A 16,961-nucleotide genomic window follows, 5' to 3' on the forward strand; every position below is an offset into this window, starting at 1 on the left:
AAATGTCACGATTCTGCTTTAGCAAGCTTTGCTTATATGCAAATTCATATTTAATATGTTTTTTAAATTGTCAGAAGCTTTCATTTTCAAAAATATTTCAGGCAATTATTTCATGGTTGAGCATAAAAACCACTCTGACATTATTTTGCTGCCATCTCCTGGAGTTCATTTATTCCCACAGTCTTTCTTTTTCTTTTTTTCTTTTTCTTTTTTTTAAGAGGGCTGTTCTTCTGTCATCATACTCCTCAGTAAAGACTCAAAGATCCCTGTATACTTTTTTTGTGTAATGCTCAGCTACATTTAGAAAGAAACTCATTATAGGCTACTATAAACATCCTTATAGCCCCCCAAAAATGTTTCTTTTTGTTATTTTTCTATCTTCTATCATTCAATGTGTGAAAATGTTTGTAATCCAAATTGCTTAAAGGTAGCGTTTAGGTTTATTTATTCTGTATTTATGCTAAGATTGTGCTCCCATCATTTAACACATATAGAGTTTTAATACCTCAGTGCTGCGATTCTTCTATTTGCGACAATCGCTGCTTACTTCCGAGTTAAACTAAGAAAACGAGGACGAAGCCTATATTTCCCGTCGGCCCCCGCGGTGATTTCTCCGGAAGAAAACCTTGGCTTTTTCCTTTGCACTTCCTCTTTCCGTCAACGGAGTTTAGGTAGGATGTCTACTTCTGATCCCCGTCCTAAAAATCTGTTCTAAATCCAGATTTAATTAGGCCATCCGCTTTAAAAAGACATGTCTAAATACGGAACAAGTGTATAAGACTAAGACCTAACGAGCATTTTAACGACAGACTTTTGATTTTAAGTTTTTTTTCGTGCTTGTGTGTCCCTGTTGGGCGACATGGCGCACTTACAGCGGTGTGCTGGTAGCTAAAAGGCCGGCAGCCTTTCATATGAGCAAATTTGGCAAGCTGCTAATAATTAAATTTGTATATACTCGTGTAAGTGTTGGAATAAAGGAAATTTGTGTTAAACCTGAACCGTTACTTTAACAAATTGACTTAACGGAGGCTAGCTTGGCGGGCTAACGACAGCTAGCATTATGAGAGATGTATTACTGCATATGAGAAGCCAAACTCGCTTTGTGCAGTGTTTCAGCCACTATACCGACAAACATACATAAGCTTTAAGTTAAAGTTCCCATAAAGGAAAACTTAATGTGACTTTACATTAGTAGCAGCCCTGTTAGCATTTCATATGTCAAGCCGACAGATACGTGTCTGTTTCAAGCTTTTAAAAACCAGTGGAACTCATTAAATCCTCACATTTAAACTCAGGCCTTTGAAACGTTTTCTTTAACTTGCTACTGGTTAAATGTTTGCTTTAAAGTGTTTTTATGTATCATAAGTTAAGGTTGGATCCATTCAATGAGGTTTAGCTTTAGTAATTACTACACAGGTCTGCTTAGAGGGGTAGCCACATGTTTCTCTGTTTTGACCTGTTTGATGGAGATGCTGGATTTAATTTTATCCTGTATTAAACAAGACACTAGAATGTAACTTTTTTTTTTTCATTAAATGCTCTGTTTTTCAGTACACGATGGGACGTGTAATCAGGGGACAGAGAAAAGGTGCGGGCTCTGTGTTTAAAGCCCACGTCAAGCACAGGAAAGGTGCTGCTAAACTCCGTCACATTGACTTCGCTGAACGCCATGGTTACATCAAAGGGATTGTGAAGGTAATTTGATGATAAATCCGAGCTGTTTTGGGCAGTGGTGAGGGTGGACGGATTTGTAATGTCTTTCCTGCTGGTTTCCCCTTGCAGGACATTATCCACGACCCTGGCCGTGGTGCCCCCCTGGCCAAAGTGGCCTTCCGTGACCCATACCGGTTCAAGAAGAGGACGGAGCTCTTCATTGCTGCCGAGGGCATCCACACCGGACAGTTCATCTACTGTGGCAAGAAGGGTAAGACGCTGAGCAAGGGTGTATGAGCTGCTCTTAGATTTTCATCTGTTGCCATGGATCTTTCCACAACGTGACGCTAATGCATGAATTATATTTCTGCGTCCGATCTTACACCATAGCTGGATCCCCATTTTAACCTTACGCCACAACCTGCTACATAATCTGGCATCCATCTCCTGAGAAATGTAACTAAACATCAGGTCGACACATAAAAAGATGACTTGAATGGCGTGGAAGGTTGAGGTGTACGGATGAAAGTAGTTTCCGGTTACTGTGCAAGTTATGACATAGATTTCCCACAGAAGTCTAAATCAAGCTTGAGAAGGAATTTTGGACCTCTGTCTCACTCAGACTCTCTTTTAAAGTTCCTGTTAAGATTGAGTGGCTTCAGAGGTGGCAGTAGTTCCAGGGAGCCATGTAATGATATGATTTAATGTTTTCCTGTCATAAAGTTAGTCACAGGAGTAATGATCATATATGATATAGGAGCTGATAGAATATGCAACATACAGAGCAACTCGACAAGAAGCTGCCTGAATGTTTTCTGCTCTTTCATAGTTTGGGTTAGTGCTGGACACACTTGAGATCTCAACTTCACTCTCTGTGTTTTCACTCATAAGTCTTAAAGTCCTTGCAGGATGTAGCTGTTAAAGTTGTTTTTTAGCTTTAGTCAAAGTGTAATTACACTACTTGATTACTTTTATTTGTATTTCCTTCTACATGAATAAAAATCAGCATTTCCTTCATTGATAATGGTGCTGTTGTGCAGAGAGTCAGCTGTTTGGGACTGCCGTGATGTTTTTTATTTTAATATCTGCTGACAGAAACTCAACAGTTTGAAGGCATTTACACACTTTTTTTTTAAACTTGGTATCTGTAGTTTTGGGGCTGTGGTCCACACTTGTGCTTTGTGGGGACAGAAGAAGCACCCAGTACCATGTGTTTGGTAGTAGAAGATGGCGACAGTTGCCCTCCTGTACTTGTTATGGGGTTGGAACCAGCAGCTCTATTCTGATATATAGGTCAGGACTTCAGCTGTCCTCAGCCACACTGCCCACTTCAGGGGGATCTCTGTTTTCCCCTGAGACTTTTAAGTTGTGGTTGTTAAATGACAAACATGATAACAGCAATTTTAACCATGAAGTGTGTAATGTTTGAGCTTTCATCTGCATGGTTAAATATTTTCTGGTCTAAAAATAAATCTGTGGTCCTTGATGGAGAAGATGGATAAAGTTATCTGAATGAACCACAAGATGTTTTAATAATAATTTTCAGTCTCAGTGTTGGTTCTAATTGAACTATTGTCTTATTTAGCTCATTAAGCAAAGATGAGCATCCGTGAAAATAGCAGAAGAATCCTAGGGTGTAATCAGAGGGCGATTATTTGCTTTTGTGCTGTGCAGCACCTGCTTATCTGCTGCCTCGTGTTTCTGTTACATTTTTTGATTACCTGTCTTCAGTCAGCCTCCAATGAAACGCGAACAGAGCTGTTGCTTAGGTGACACTGTTTTCAGATTGTCAGATGGAAGTTTGAAGCTTGTCCTCTCATCCCTTGTCCCACAGCTCAGCTGAACATTGGTAATGTCTTGCCCGTTGGCACAATGCCTGAGGGAACCATCATCTGCTGCCTTGAGGAGAAGCCCGGTGACAGAGGCAAGCTGGCCCGTGCTTCAGGAAACTACGCCACAGTCATCTCCCACAACCCCGAGACCAAGAAGTCCAGAGTCAAGCTGCCCTCAGGCGCCAAGAAGGTCATTGCCTCTGCCAACAGAGCCGTCGTTGGTAAGAAAGCGTAACGAAACAGCCGCGCATTTGATCTAGTCTTTGGACTGAGGAAAGCGTTTAAACGTGTCTGCCCTCCTGTGGTGAAGGTGTCGTTGCTGGAGGTGGACGTATTGACAAGCCCATCCTGAAGGCCGGTCGTGCCTACCACAAGTACAAGGCCAAGAGGAACTGCTGGCCACGTGTCCGTGGTGTGGCTATGAACGTAAGTGAACATGAGCGTACCGGCACTGTGCTGCGATTAGAAACACATACAGGACTGCAGGCAGAGCAGCAGACAGATGCATGTATTTATGCATTGAACTGAAAGACATGTCATGTAGGCAGATAATCAGATTGTGTTATTTTGGGCATTGAATCTTTAGAAAAGTTTACTATGGAGCCCCATAAAAAGTCTCAGCACTGATGCAGATGATTGCCTATTCTCAGAGGTGGTGAAGATAATAGCTAATCACTCGGTATTACAGTTACCCTAATGGGTTTCCAGAAGAGTCTGCAGAACTCACACACACTGCAATGAGTCTGTGGGCGGGCGAATCTCAAAACGTTTAGAGGAACAACCTGCTTTGAGGTTTTAGATGGTGCTGCCTGTGTTGTCAGAGCACCAACCACATGAAGAAAGTCCATGTTTGAGCCTTTCTGGTCACAAAGAAAACAATCTTTATTGAACATATGAAATAAAGGCCTGTTGGTTCTGATTCTCAGAGCTAAGAGGCTGGTGAAAGGATGTTTATCACAATACCTGGTTGTGTGCTTGCTGTTAAATTAGTCAGTGAGGAAGAAAAGAGTAGAGGATGGATTCCCTTTTGAAAGTCCTCATACTAAAGATGCTTCTCCCCCCCCTCTCCTGTCCTCCTGCAGCCTGTTGAGCATCCCTTCGGTGGTGGTAACCATCAGCACATCGGCAAACCCTCAACAATCAGGAGGGATGCACCTGCTGGTCGCAAGGTCGGTCTTATTGCTGCCCGTCGTACAGGCAGACTGCGCGGAACAAAGACCGTCCAGGAGAAGGAGAACTAAATCTGACCGTGTTGATAATAAAAACCTGTTCCAAAACATTTGATTGGCTGAAGTCATTCCGGAGTCCACACCACATACAAAACAATGAACCCCATTTCAGTGAGGTGGTTAGATGAGCAGGTTTTCATTGTGTGAAACTGAGTAGTTGCAGAATTTTAAAGGTGAAGCTGTGATATTATAATCTGAAGTTAAATTTGACAGTGTTGACTTTGCTCAACAAGCTTTCAACATGCACAAACTTTGGGGAGTTTAAAAAAAAAGGAATATAGTGGGGGGGGGGGGGTTCTTCCTGAGTTGTGATAATCAGGAGCAGGTGTTTCAGCTGTCACACCAGCAAAGCTTTAACACAATTTAAAAAAATACTCAACAGATGTTTTTTAACCCTGTTAAGGCTAATTAGTTTTTAATTTGAAACAATTTGTATACAAGTTAGAATTTGCATCAGGTTTTAAAGATTTAGTCAGATTTACTGGGGGAAAACAAATCACACTGAGGTCACCAGTTATTATTTTACTGTTTGGTGACAGGAATAACTTGTTATACCAAATCCCTTTGTCTTAATCTTTGTTTTTAGGTTAGGGTCTTCTTTGAGGAGCGAGGGTCGGAGTGTTTCCCTTATCTGAAAGATTTCAAAAGTTCTTTGGGGTTTTTTGGAAAACAAAATCAATTTTAGCTGCTTTAGTGTAGTGACCACTTCTAAACACTAGAGGGCATCTTATTGGGCAGGTGATTGAACTTTCAATGCATTGAAGTATATAAGCAATAAAATAGCCTGACCTTAGTAATTCATCCCTGCTCTCAGCCTTCTGAGTGTGACCCAGAAATCAGTAATAGTGAAGGGTACGTGGAAAACAGACTGGAGACTTGATGGAGGCGAAACAGCCACGTGATTGGCAAGAGTTTGTTAAAGAGACTTAATTATTTTGCTCTTGTGGCCACTATGTAAGATTCACACTTTCAACAAATACTATGTGCTTTTCAAAGTATGACTCCCTTGAAGTTGGGCCTTTATTAAGGCACAGATTCAGTAAAAGTCACACTGCACACACAAGTTGTTTGTGGCAGTTGTTTGAAGAGCTAGTCTTTTTTTATTAAGTTTTGTTAAACAGTTTAGTTTTTAGTCAAACATATTTAATTGACATTGTAAAAGGAAAAAAAGTCTCATTTTACTACATGGCTGCTACCTCGCATCTTCGGTGGGAGGTACCAAAGGGGAAGGGGAGGAATTGAGGATGTGCAGTTCAGGAAATGAGTGTGAGTGTCTCTGATAGACAGAGATTTGAGACATTTTCACAGCAGTCAGGTTTTGGCCATCAAAGCAGGAGCACCACAGCTGTAATTTATTAGTGGTGGATTCCATTTAGTGGAGACCCGTCCAGGGACAAATTGATGTACATTTATCAATTAACCAATCGCTCAACAGAACAGTTCATGCAGAATCGAAAACAAGTCAAGTATCTTCTGAACTGTCCAACGCTTAAAAATGACACGCAGGCAAGATTCCATGTTCTTTATTTGCTAAGGGCGCAATGCTTTTTTTTTTTTGTTATATTTCTGTGCACAAAAAACCTCACAAAGTGAAAGTCCACATCGCGACTGTAGCTCCAGAATTCAACGTCACACCATGGCCAAAACAAAAGTCGGCAAAAAACAGGGCGCAGAACTCTGTACAGTCAAATATCTTCTTTAAAAATAACACAAGGACAAAAATGTTCCTCTTAAATCAAATTCTATTTTTTTAGTGAAATACAACAAAATAAATTCTATAAAATAAGAGCAAAATATTTAAATATAATACGGTGGGCAGAATATTTTCATTTGCAGGAGTATTTGGTATGTTTTTGACAAAATAAAAGAAAAAAAAATGAATAAAAAAAAGAAAATTACACGCATTCAAGTTACCAATTAAATACAGTATTTACTGATGTTTACCTTTACTCCTACATAATCACAAGTTAGCTCAAGTTGCAACATGACTAACCAGCCGCTATTCTTACGGTAAAACCCTGCTGTGGGACCTACTCTCAAAGGTGGGGATGGGTGGGGTTAGGTGGGGTGGGTGCTCGCTGCTGCTCAGGATCAGTCACATCATCCCAAACCGCAGCCAGATGCCAAACCTGACCAGCTCCACGGCAGAAAGGAGGCCGATGGGCAACAAAGTCTGTCTACGACTAGGCTCTATTGAAGAGACAGAAGCAAACCACACAGTCTATTATACACCAGAAAGCCCAGTACAGCAGTTCTGTTGCATATGTGTTCATTTTCCTATAGATGAAAGCTAAAGTTGTCTAACCCACCGAAACTGACTGCCAAATGTGAAGTTGGAGGATTATAATGTGCAATTGAAAAGCCACTTATTCATACATTGGTTCCAAAAAAACAAAAAAAAAGTATCGCCCTCTTTGTAGACAGGGTAGATAAGTAGAAAAAAAAGACAACCTAAAGGGAAACAACACCCCTCTGGAGATGTGGATTAAGAACAGCTTTTAGGTTGTTATGATCACAAGTCTTCCCATGGGCTACACTATTCTGGTGAGAAGCCATGCTAAATGTTACAGCATATTAACTAGAGCTTCAGAAAGGATTGAATTAATTACCAGAACCAAAAAAAAAAAGAAAAAAAGAAAAAAAAAAGACAAAAGTGAGAGAAAGGCAATGAGTTTCAGAGCAATGTTGCATCAATGCTGTTTCACATCAACCAAACACCATTAAAGTCCACCCAACCATTCCACGTCTCGCAGTAAAACCCAACCACAGCTCGGGGGTTGATTTGGCGTGGGTCGTAAGGTTGCCAAGGAGCTTAAGAAGAATATAATTATGATGATAACAATGCGTCCTTCTACAGGTGAATGACCAGAAACCGTCCGATGGCAGAACAAAGTTTTACTGCTGAGCATGGGTGATAAAACAAAGGAGTTGTTGTCTTCTTACAGTTTTTTTTTTCTGGGGGGGAATTTTTATTATTTATAATATCCATTTTGTTTTTCATAACATCTGCAACATCTCCCAACAGCAAACCACACAGAGTTATGCTACTGGGGAATCTGAACAGTCAAAAACATTAACATACTATGTACACCTTTTCGTCGTGTAGACAAGCGCATCAGCATCGTCAGCTCCAGGTAAATTTGTTTTTTTCGTTATTAGAACTCTTGTCCACTCCCTCGCCTCTGCAGCCGAGAACGGGCCCCTGTCACACAGTCAGGCGGCCTCAGGTCAGGGGAGAGCGTCTCCCGCAGGCTGTCGGGGGGAGTGGGGACAGTGGAGAGAGAAGTGGCCAGGCTCTACCCTGCCCTGGGGCCAGAGAGAGAGAAAGAGAAAGGTGGGACCCGGCGAGAGGAGAGAGTGGGACGATGGAGGCTCGAGGCACAGCAGAGGAAGGGAGGGGGAGGTTACTCCTTAGGCGGGGCGGGCGCTGGGGTGGAGGTGGGGGCGGGAGCGACCTCCTCTGTGCCCTCCCAGTTCTCTTGTGCTCGCGGGCCTGTTCCTGGAGTGGTACCGGGGGCAGGGGCGGGGGCGGAAGTCTGGGTCGGGGCTGGAGTCGGAGCGGAGGCCGGACCGGGGCGCTGGGGGTTGTTCATGTGCTGAGCAGCAGGCCCGGTGTACGGCTGCCCGTGAGGGTGGTTGTTCTGTTCGGGGGGAGAGCGTGGAGAAAAATCAGCACATCATATAAGAAATGCACTCAAATGAAAACATGACATGCTTTAATTGCATCCACAGCCACGTGTTTTATGCACGTGCAACGCTGCTGGGGCCAATAACTCCAAACTAATCTAAACTGACAGACCTCACCTCTGCTGCTGAATCAGTAAAAACATCAGAGCCACATTTCTTCACTACAGTCAACATGTGCACCACAGATTGTTTTTAGTCCGTGTTTGCTTGCTGTAAATGCACTAAACAGGAAATTACCCTGCCTTTCACGAAGCAGAACCTATAAAAAATTTTAAAAAAATCCCCATCTATGACTAGTAATGTATGTCTTCAGTAGGGATAAATGCCCTGACAGCCACAGAGTCACTCAAGGTGAAGCCACATGCCGCTTCCTGTCTACATTTTACTTGCACTTGACCTCAAAGACGGATGAAGTGTTTCTGATGAAAGAAATGAGCCTGGTGTGGTAAATTACTGAATACACAGACAAAACGTGCCAAAATCAGTGTAAAGGGATGAACTCAAGTACAGTTTGTACTCGGGGAAGGACAAAGTTGTCTGCAGTACAGCATTATCACAAACTGACAAACCTGAGTCACTGATTGTGTGAGTGCTTGGGCACGAAATAATACTCAGGAAAAAACACTTTTCACCATGGTTACCAGCATCATTAACAGATAATACAAGACTCGCTACGGGGATGGAAACCACTGTCTAAGACTGCGTTCTTTTACCTGTGCAATATGAAAACTCGAGAACATCCTGTCTCAGAGTGACACTGAAAAAACACTTCACAAGCTCCGCACTTCTGGGATGGATTTATTTATTTATTTTTGTAAAATCAGGTGTCGTAACCCCTCCCTGAAAAGTTTCCAGTTAAGCAAAAGTTGTTGGCAAACAGAAACTAGGAGATGTCATATTTCTGTGTCCCTGTTAAATCCAGAATTCATCTTAAAGTCTTTCCTCTCACACACCAAAGTTCAGAAACCCCATGTTCAGCTAGCAGGCCCCTCTGCTGTGGACCGAGCTCCCAGTTTGAGTATGGGAGACAAATACTTGAACTGTACTGTAAGATTATCCTTTTTTCTTTAGTAAAGAGCTGGATACTCTCTTAGTTATGCTGCTAAAAGCTTAGGCTGCTTTCTATTGCAAGTTCTTTTCCTCACATGTTATGATTTAGAAAGATAGAACATCCTTTGATGGGAATGGGCAGTAAGCTGTCCTCTGAGACACTACCTGCTGAAACTGGGTTGTTCCGGGAGAATGTGGGTACAGAGACGTATCCTCAGGTGGGGAGGAGTCCTGATCATCGGGTGCTTCCTGTTCATCTGGCTCCTAGAATAAAAGAGATGAATATATGTTTGTAATCACATATCAAGACAAAAACTGGAAATGTGCTCATCTATTTGAACAAAGTATAATAGTCTGACATCAGAGAGTAGCTTGTGTGGGAAAGTCAAACTTCCTACTGTGTTGTCAAGTAAATAAGGTTTAGGAGATTGAATTATGTGTGTGGGTGGCGTCTACAGCTGAGAGCATGAAAAAATGGAGCTAACAGAAGGTGCACATGAACCTCTACTGTGGAGGCAATTTCAGTGCGTCGTTTTTAAAGGACAAGGCTCATTGGCATTTGTACTTTTATCATGCTATATCGAATAACATCAGCCTCATCGTTTTACAGTCTTATCTCTGAGGCAAGGTCAAGTACACATCAACATTACAACATGATGTAACGGACAGGACCTGAAAGCTATCTGAAACATCACGAGTTTATAAACTTTTCAATTTAGCTTTTGTTCATTATTTTGTCACAGATTAAAACTTAATACTATGAATATGATAAGTTCTGGCTTTTGATTTGATCCAAATAACAAAACTGACAGCTTCACATTAGGGGCTGCTTACGCCTTTAAGAGTAATGTGCAACCTTTGAGATCTAGAAATGTACAAATCTGCAAAACAGCGGCTAAAAAAGCACAACGGCTTAACAGTTAAAATACTGTAACTAGCATTGAATGCTCAAGTACAGCTGAGGCTAGGAGATGCAGGTGGCTGGCCGTACCACACTGCAAGTTGGGGAGGAAGCAAAAACTGGCAAAAGAGCACTAGACTGAGATTGAAGACTGGCTATGTCAGTGCTGCTGAGACTGGGCAACAGGACAGGAAGAGAACAAAGATCTGTTCACTGTGTGCAGCTGCGTAACATGACTTCTCATGCTTAGTTACACTACATAGCATCTCATATCTCACCAGTGGCCAGTACACCTTGCCTTTTACTTGAACAGCCAAGAAATGATTTATTTATTTATTTTTTTAAATAAAATATCATGTACGCTCACAATCTGCTTTACCTACGCAGAGTGGACATGTACAAAATTGGAGTAGTTTACTCTAACTGCACATCCTAAATTATTTACATGACATTTATATTGAAAATACATGCAAAAGGCTCATTGTCATAGTGTTTCAAGCCTCTGACTAATCTACAAGAAACTCAAAGCTGTGCAATTCGATTTAAACTAGTGTTAAATGTGATGGAAGCTAAAACTGTTGTTTCTCTGCTGATTCTTTTGGTAGGTTTTGTCTCACTTCCTTCTTTTATGTCGTGGTGCCTGGAATACTGACCTTCCCTGGGCTTCCCTGAGTACACTTGAGCTGTGTATGGAATATTACAGGAGAAGTGTGTCATTTGACTGGATTTTCCATTCATAAAAAAATATATACAAGTAACGCATTTTAAGTGAAAACAACACAATCATATCTGTGTGTATTGTGAACTGCAGCCATGTAAACAACACAGAGTCAAACATGGTAAGCTGTACTTTAATCAAGCTCAGTTTCTTTTAGCTGAGCACTTAGATTCCAGATAATTTACTCTCTGTATGTTTAAAAAAAAAATCAGGATACAAAGCTAAAAATACACAACACATTTCGTGCGTAACTACAAGAGGTAGAGAAAATGGTAAATTACAAATTTTCTGATCGGCTTAATATTCGATTAATCGCCGTGTTAGTACTCATACATATCCACATGTTAAATGCTGGTCATGTTAGACCATTCATTTGGGCTATTTGTGTTGAAGTGATGTGATACACATTCACATTCAGCCTCAGTCTTACAATATTTTTTCTGTTACCTCTCCCTAAGACTGCAAGATAGTGTTAAAGAGAATCTGTGGGTGTGTACAGTACAAGGTTAATGGTATTACCTCCTCGGGACAGAGCTCACAGGCCTTGGCCAGTGTCATACGTGCACTGTGAGAGCGCTCCAGGAAATATCCGTTGGAGGTCTCGTTGCTCTGAACAGGAGGTGACCAGTTGTTGTAGGTGTACTGTGGATTTCCTGTGTATGGCCTCCTTTCCAGCTCATCGCCCAGCCACTCCACTGCCCACGTCCACTTTCGCTTCAGGTCACCGTTACTCTGTACAGACAAGCACAGAAATGTAACAAACGTTTAAATGTTTTAAAGCTTCCAGTCTTTTCACATGCCAAAGCACATCAATATACCTCTTTCTTGTTGTTATGTTACTTAGTGCTTACTTTGGTCTGCATTAGTTAAAGAGAGACAGCCTGTTTACCTGTAAGATCTGGTAAGCCACAGAGCAGTTGCTGAAAAGGGCCACCATGCACTTAATGCACTGATAAGCTCGTTTCTGATAGTGGTTCTTGGAGCGCTGGATGGTGTCAAAAAGCCCATCTCTGTCATCGGGAATGCCCTTCAGCGCATTGTGAATCCTACACACACAAAAAGAAGCAAAGGAGAAATTTAAAACCACGTTCAAGTTTAAAAATTGTAACTTTCTGCACTCAGCAATCAAGTCTGACCTGTGTGTTTGCCAGGAGTCCTCGATGAGCAGGATTTGTAGCAGCAAGTCCAGGTAAGGCCTCAGCTCATAGGTGTACGAGTATGCCACCTGCAGACAATGTGTACAGTCTAATTACAAGCACTTGTAGACGTTTATAAGTAAGAAACCTATGGAGTTCTGAATATCATGTTGCTCTGAAGAAGCATTAGATGTTTACCTGCCAGAGCAGCTCACTGAGCACAGTGGAGGAGAACTGAGGGTTCTCCCAACAGCTGAAGCGAAGCAGCTTCACTGTCTCTTCAGAGTTGCTGCAGTCCTCAATGATCTTCTTCACGTAGCTCGTCCTCACAAACAGGATCTCTGCCACCAGCTGCTGCACAGGCATCACTGGAGCCGTCAGGTTGGTGTCCCCATATGGGTTAGGAAGAGGGGGATTACCTGCAGGAAATACAAAACAAAAGTTAAGATGGACTATCCTACAAATGCAGGCGGATATTAGCAAAGTCCCTCATTCATCATCTTTGAGAGCCCTCAGCTCCAAGCTGTGCCTACACAGCACAGAGGCTCAGAGTGGCTGTTTGTCAGTCACTAGATCCTGAGCAAGGATGAAAATCCTCACTGGGCTCTCACTAACCCTTTTCACACAATCACTTGTTCACTTTAACTGAGCTCATACAACTTGTGCCTAAAAGGAGAAGGGGGGGGGGGAACCCCAACAACTCACCATTGATGGAGGACTGCATGCGTGAAGAGACATCACAACAGCGAACCAGCTGAGAGACGACAGTGTAGAGCTTGCCCAGTTCAGCATACTGATACTTAATTGGAGGGCCAGGCCCCTCGTCCAGAGCGACCAACATGAACGTGGCAGGAACATTCAGCTTCAGCAGTTGCGTCTTTTCAGCCAGGCCTGCATGTGGCAGGAGTAATGACAGGTCAGAAGAAAGTAAAAGCATTCCAAGCACCAAATAACTTTAATTATTAAAGAACTGAATTATAATTTACATAAAATTTTGTAGAATTCATTGAGGAACAAATGTACATAAAAGCTTAACAATCTCTGTGCGCTCCTTACCCAGATTGGCGTACATGACAAAGAGGTTGAAGTACTGCTGCAGATGACGGCCGTGCTCAGAAACTTCTCGTCTGAGCAGGTTGAGGACAGCTCTCAATAAGTGGTCACTTAGACTGAGGTTATCACAGCCCTAAAACACAAACATGAAATCAGTTGGAGTCCATCAAAGGCATCGTGTTAACATGTGAGGCCAGACAGAGCGAATTAAAGTCCTTTTTCCAGTGCCCAGATGTAAGCCTGGCACCAACCTGAGCTGAGGGTCCAGGCGAGGCAGTGGGGGAGGGGCAGGGGCCATCTTGCAGGGAGAAGTGAGCGATGAAGACAATGAGCTTGGCAAATGCCCCACGGACCTCAGCGCTCGGGCACTCAAGCAGGTACTCAGAGAACCGGTTAGGATAAGCAAACAGAACGTTGTGTGCAAACCAGTAGCGTACATTCTTACTGTGTCTCAGCAGGATGCAAAGGGCATCATACCTAGAGGGGAAAACAAGATAAACATGTGTAAACAAGGGCAGGAACACTTGAGGGGGAAAAAAAAGGAAAAAAGAAACAGCAAGGCTCACCAGTCACTGGCAGGACCCCGTACTACTTTCTTGGTGTGAAAACCTGTGCTGAAGAGAAACCTAGCAGCCAGCTGAGCACTTATCATAGCAATCTCCTCTGCCTCTGGCAAAAGGTGGTCTTGTCCTAAAAGAAAGAGTAGCGGTTACCAAAACAAAGAAAATATTCCATGTAACTGCAGCTAATTCTTCAATGCTTAAACATGCAACTAAGGCTTCACGCAACTACTTCTCCTTAAAGTAACTACTGCACATCAACAGAGCTGGCTAAGAAACACACAAAGGAAGTGAAATATGCAACTCCACTGGAGTGTGTAAATAGCAAACAGACATTTCCTTTGTTTGGAGTTAGATGAAACATGAAATGCACATAATGAAACAGCAGATGGGAAGTTGTCGGCTCACAAAATGAGGCAGCAGCTTAAAGGCTCAGAGCAAGCTCAGATAAAATGTGAAACTACCTAAACTGACACTGTTTTCTTATTTTCTTATGATCAGAACAAATTCTGTGTTTTTGGGGTTATGGCATCACTGGGCTCTGGTTCAAATAATAATGCATCAGAGCTTTGTAATGCCTAACACAGAGGTAGTGCAGTATTAAGCAGTCTGTGCTGACCTACTAAACATCAATTTTTTTTTCCCCCTCCATGAGAATTTTATTTATAACATTGAGTTGAGTGAGATATAATATATACATATAATTTTTTTTTTAGGCATAGATTAGTGATACAAATGTTTTTGGCAGCAGCTGTATCTTTAAGAGAGAAGCTTTGAAACCCACAGATCAGATACAATGAGGAATTAATCAAAAAGATCAAAGTAGGTTTCAGGGGGAATTTAAGAGCACGGCCATTACTGGAGGAACAACACAATCTGTGCATCAGTAATGAAATACATGCTATTATTTTTCATACAACCTGTCAACATGAGTGGATGGTTGGACTGTCTTATCTGAGTATTGTTTATTTTATTCTCGCTGGTATCATTTTATCGATTGCCTGTTTTCATTGCCATCTTGTTCAGGTCTCCCTCTCTTAAGAGGCTTTCCAGATTACATGGACCTTACCTTGATTAATAAAATGATCAAACACAGCTATATTAGCTGGTGTTTGCAACCATGATTTACCAGCATGATATCTGGCAGCAGATGGCTTTGTAAACATCTGCTACAGTTAATGTTTCCAGTATTGGAACCATGTCTCAAAAGGTCTGAGCAAACATAAAGCAAAAAGAAACTAGCACTAAACTAAACTCTAGCTAAAAAGAGTCATTCGTTTTTTCGGATCCAAAGAGTTAGCTCTGAATTTACCCGCACACACAAAACTGATGCATACCTGGAGGAGGGTTTAAATAGACACTGTTACAGGTCAGAAGTTTCTTAATGAACTGGAAATATTCCAGGCTGTATTGCATTCGGTTGTGCATGAATTGGACGTTCTGTTTGCGGACGCTGCACTCGATAACACCAGGCATCTTGACCTGATGCGGCTTAGTGGAGGAGATATTCAAGTCCGAGATGTATTTGACAAGCTCGCTGTCCTTGTCCATTGAGTCCATACGTTCGTAGAACAGGATGTAGGCATTCCACCAGCGTTTCTGCCTCCTGTACGACATCCTTTTCATCATATGATCAAAAACCTCGCCCATGTATTCCCCTCCAAAGCACTGGTTCTTCATTTCCTCCTCATCGTCCATCTTGCACTCAGTCACATCACCATCATCAAATTTATACCAGCGGTTCTTCTCACCATCACCCCCATTCCTCTGGATTATATACGAATAGTAGTGTCCGCCACTGGCCTGGCCTGAGTGGACCAGCACTCCCACCAGGCGATACTTGGAGCTGCCTGGTGGCGTCGGTTCAGAGGGCTCATTCTGTTGGATAACCTGGTTTTCCGGATTTACGTCGTCGCCTTCTAGCTTGGCCACACCTGCTACCGTGTACGGCTCCATGTCGAGCTCCCTAGGGAACTCAAAATAGTCATTAAACTTGATGGCACACTCCCTCTCCCAGTCGTAGTCGAAGCGCTTCAGCTGGATAGCGAGGACAGGAGGCAGCTTCTTGATCAGCAGACGTTTCACTGTGTCCACCTGACAGGGAGAACAAGCATCACAGATTATCTACGGCTCCTTTAAAGCAAAAAGCATAAAAACAGGTGAGGAAAAGGGAACTGGTGAGAAGTTAAACAGAGGACAACAAAGTTTGTTTAGATTCAGTGTGAAAATGATGGTAAAAGTTGGCGTGAATTTCCCATGAGCAGTTACAAGTAGAGGTGGGAATCACCATACATCCCACGATATGATATTATCACAATATTTAACTCACAATATGATATTATCACAATATTTAACTCACGATACGATATTATTGCAATTTTTTAAAATATTTTGCGATATTCAGATTCTGTACATAAAGGTAAACGTTTTCAATATTCATTTTATCTAATATCAAAGTCTCACACTCAGTCTTTCTCTCATTTCAGTCAGTTTTATTGTTGACAAACTGAACGGTTTGTATTACAGTCTAGTCCAACTTAACTGAATGCAACCATCTGGTACAATTATAGCTATTCTGAACTATGCAATATGAAAACTATGCAGCCCCTTCAGCAACTGAAGAATTTGAAAGTAAATTAAAACAAAATATAATTTTACATTAAATAAAAAAGTTTTAAACTTAATTAAAATAAAACATGTCTTAAATTAAAATAAGTACACTGTCATGTTTATTGCTGCCAAAAAAAAAAAGTTAAACACATTTGGACAGTGTCAGGATTCTTGCTTAGAAAAAGGATTAACATGCTCTGAAGTCAGAGCAGTTCCAGTCCACAAAAACCTTTTTTGTAACAAGATATCGATTTCTGCTGTCCCTGTATCGATACATTATTAGCAAACAAAATATCACGATACTACACAGTATCGATTTTTCCCCCCACCCCTAGTTACAAGCATCACATACTAAACAGAAGGACACCAACTTCTCACCTTTTTGTTACACTTCTCACAGTGGTAGGCGTTTGCTCCTTCCAGCAGATCTCCTTTTACATACTGCTCCATTGAGTCCAACAGGTTCTGATGGTTTCTGATGTCTACATTGAGTGTTGTGAACGACTCTTCACACTCATATCTGACAACACAT

At 41.9% G+C, this 16,961-nt stretch overlaps 2 protein-coding genes across 8 annotated transcripts in view; one reads left to right on the plus strand and one right to left on the minus strand.

Annotated features, from left to right (window-relative positions):
* Nucleotides 1-619: 619 nt before the first annotated feature.
* On the plus strand, nucleotides 620-4,781 carry rpl8 (ribosomal protein L8). Its single transcript, XM_085375047.1, has 6 exons — nucleotides 620-671; nucleotides 1,552-1,695; nucleotides 1,783-1,924; nucleotides 3,488-3,706; nucleotides 3,796-3,911; nucleotides 4,568-4,781. Exons 2-6 carry the CDS (start codon nucleotides 1,558-1,560, stop codon nucleotides 4,724-4,726), a joined length of 774 nt encoding a protein of 257 aa, XP_085231173.1. The 5' UTR covers nucleotides 620-671; nucleotides 1,552-1,557; the 3' UTR covers nucleotides 4,727-4,781.
* Nucleotides 4,782-6,098: 1,317 nt separating this feature from the next.
* Nucleotides 6,099-16,961, minus strand: part of usp9 (ubiquitin specific peptidase 9) — a 38,212-nt gene continuing 27,349 nt past the window's right edge. For 4 of the 7 annotated variants that reach the window (XM_085374944.1, XM_085374946.1, XM_085374943.1 and 1 more), the window contains exons 35-47: nucleotides 16,808-16,949; nucleotides 15,157-15,913; nucleotides 13,826-13,949; nucleotides 13,511-13,736; nucleotides 13,263-13,392; nucleotides 12,912-13,097; nucleotides 12,405-12,625; nucleotides 12,207-12,295; nucleotides 11,960-12,116; nucleotides 11,590-11,802; nucleotides 11,006-11,035; nucleotides 9,617-9,715; nucleotides 6,100-8,355 (exon numbers count right to left, since the gene is read on the minus strand). In XM_085374944.1, coding sequence (XP_085231070.1) covers nucleotides 8,119-8,355; nucleotides 9,617-9,715; nucleotides 11,006-11,035; nucleotides 11,590-11,802; nucleotides 11,960-12,116; nucleotides 12,207-12,295; nucleotides 12,405-12,625; nucleotides 12,912-13,097; nucleotides 13,263-13,392; nucleotides 13,511-13,736; nucleotides 13,826-13,949; nucleotides 15,157-15,913; nucleotides 16,808-16,949 — 2,611 coding nt within the window. In that variant the 3' untranslated portion in view covers nucleotides 6,100-8,118. Of the gene's footprint in view, nucleotides 8,356-9,616; nucleotides 9,716-11,005; nucleotides 11,036-11,589; nucleotides 11,803-11,959; nucleotides 12,117-12,206; nucleotides 12,296-12,404; nucleotides 12,626-12,911; nucleotides 13,098-13,262; nucleotides 13,393-13,510; nucleotides 13,737-13,825; nucleotides 13,950-15,156; nucleotides 15,914-16,807; nucleotides 16,950-16,961 lie in introns of all 7 variants that reach the window. The other 3 variants (XM_085374948.1, XM_085374947.1, XM_085374949.1) reach the window with 2 other exon arrangements.

Source organism: Diplotaxodon limnothrissa, linkage group LG16 (assembly GCF_057381915.1).
Source record: "Diplotaxodon limnothrissa isolate DT_005_m linkage group LG16, D_limnothrissa_male_GT1.1, whole genome shotgun sequence".
In the NCBI taxonomy this organism is placed as follows: Eukaryota; Metazoa; Chordata; class Actinopteri; order Cichliformes; family Cichlidae; genus Diplotaxodon; species Diplotaxodon limnothrissa.

Excerpts from the sequence above, each read along its gene's own strand:
- rpl8 (XM_085375047.1), top strand. The coding sequence starts at position 1,558 with ATGGGACGTGTAATCAGGGGACAGAGAAAAGGTGCGGGCTCTGTGTTT. Across the intron at positions 1,696-1,782 it reads ACATCAAAGGGATTGTGAAG|GACATTATCCACGACCCTGG; the intron begins GTAATTTGATGA and ends TTCCCCTTGCAG. Across the intron at positions 1,925-3,487 it reads CATCTACTGTGGCAAGAAGG|CTCAGCTGAACATTGGTAAT; the intron begins GTAAGACGCTGA and ends CTTGTCCCACAG.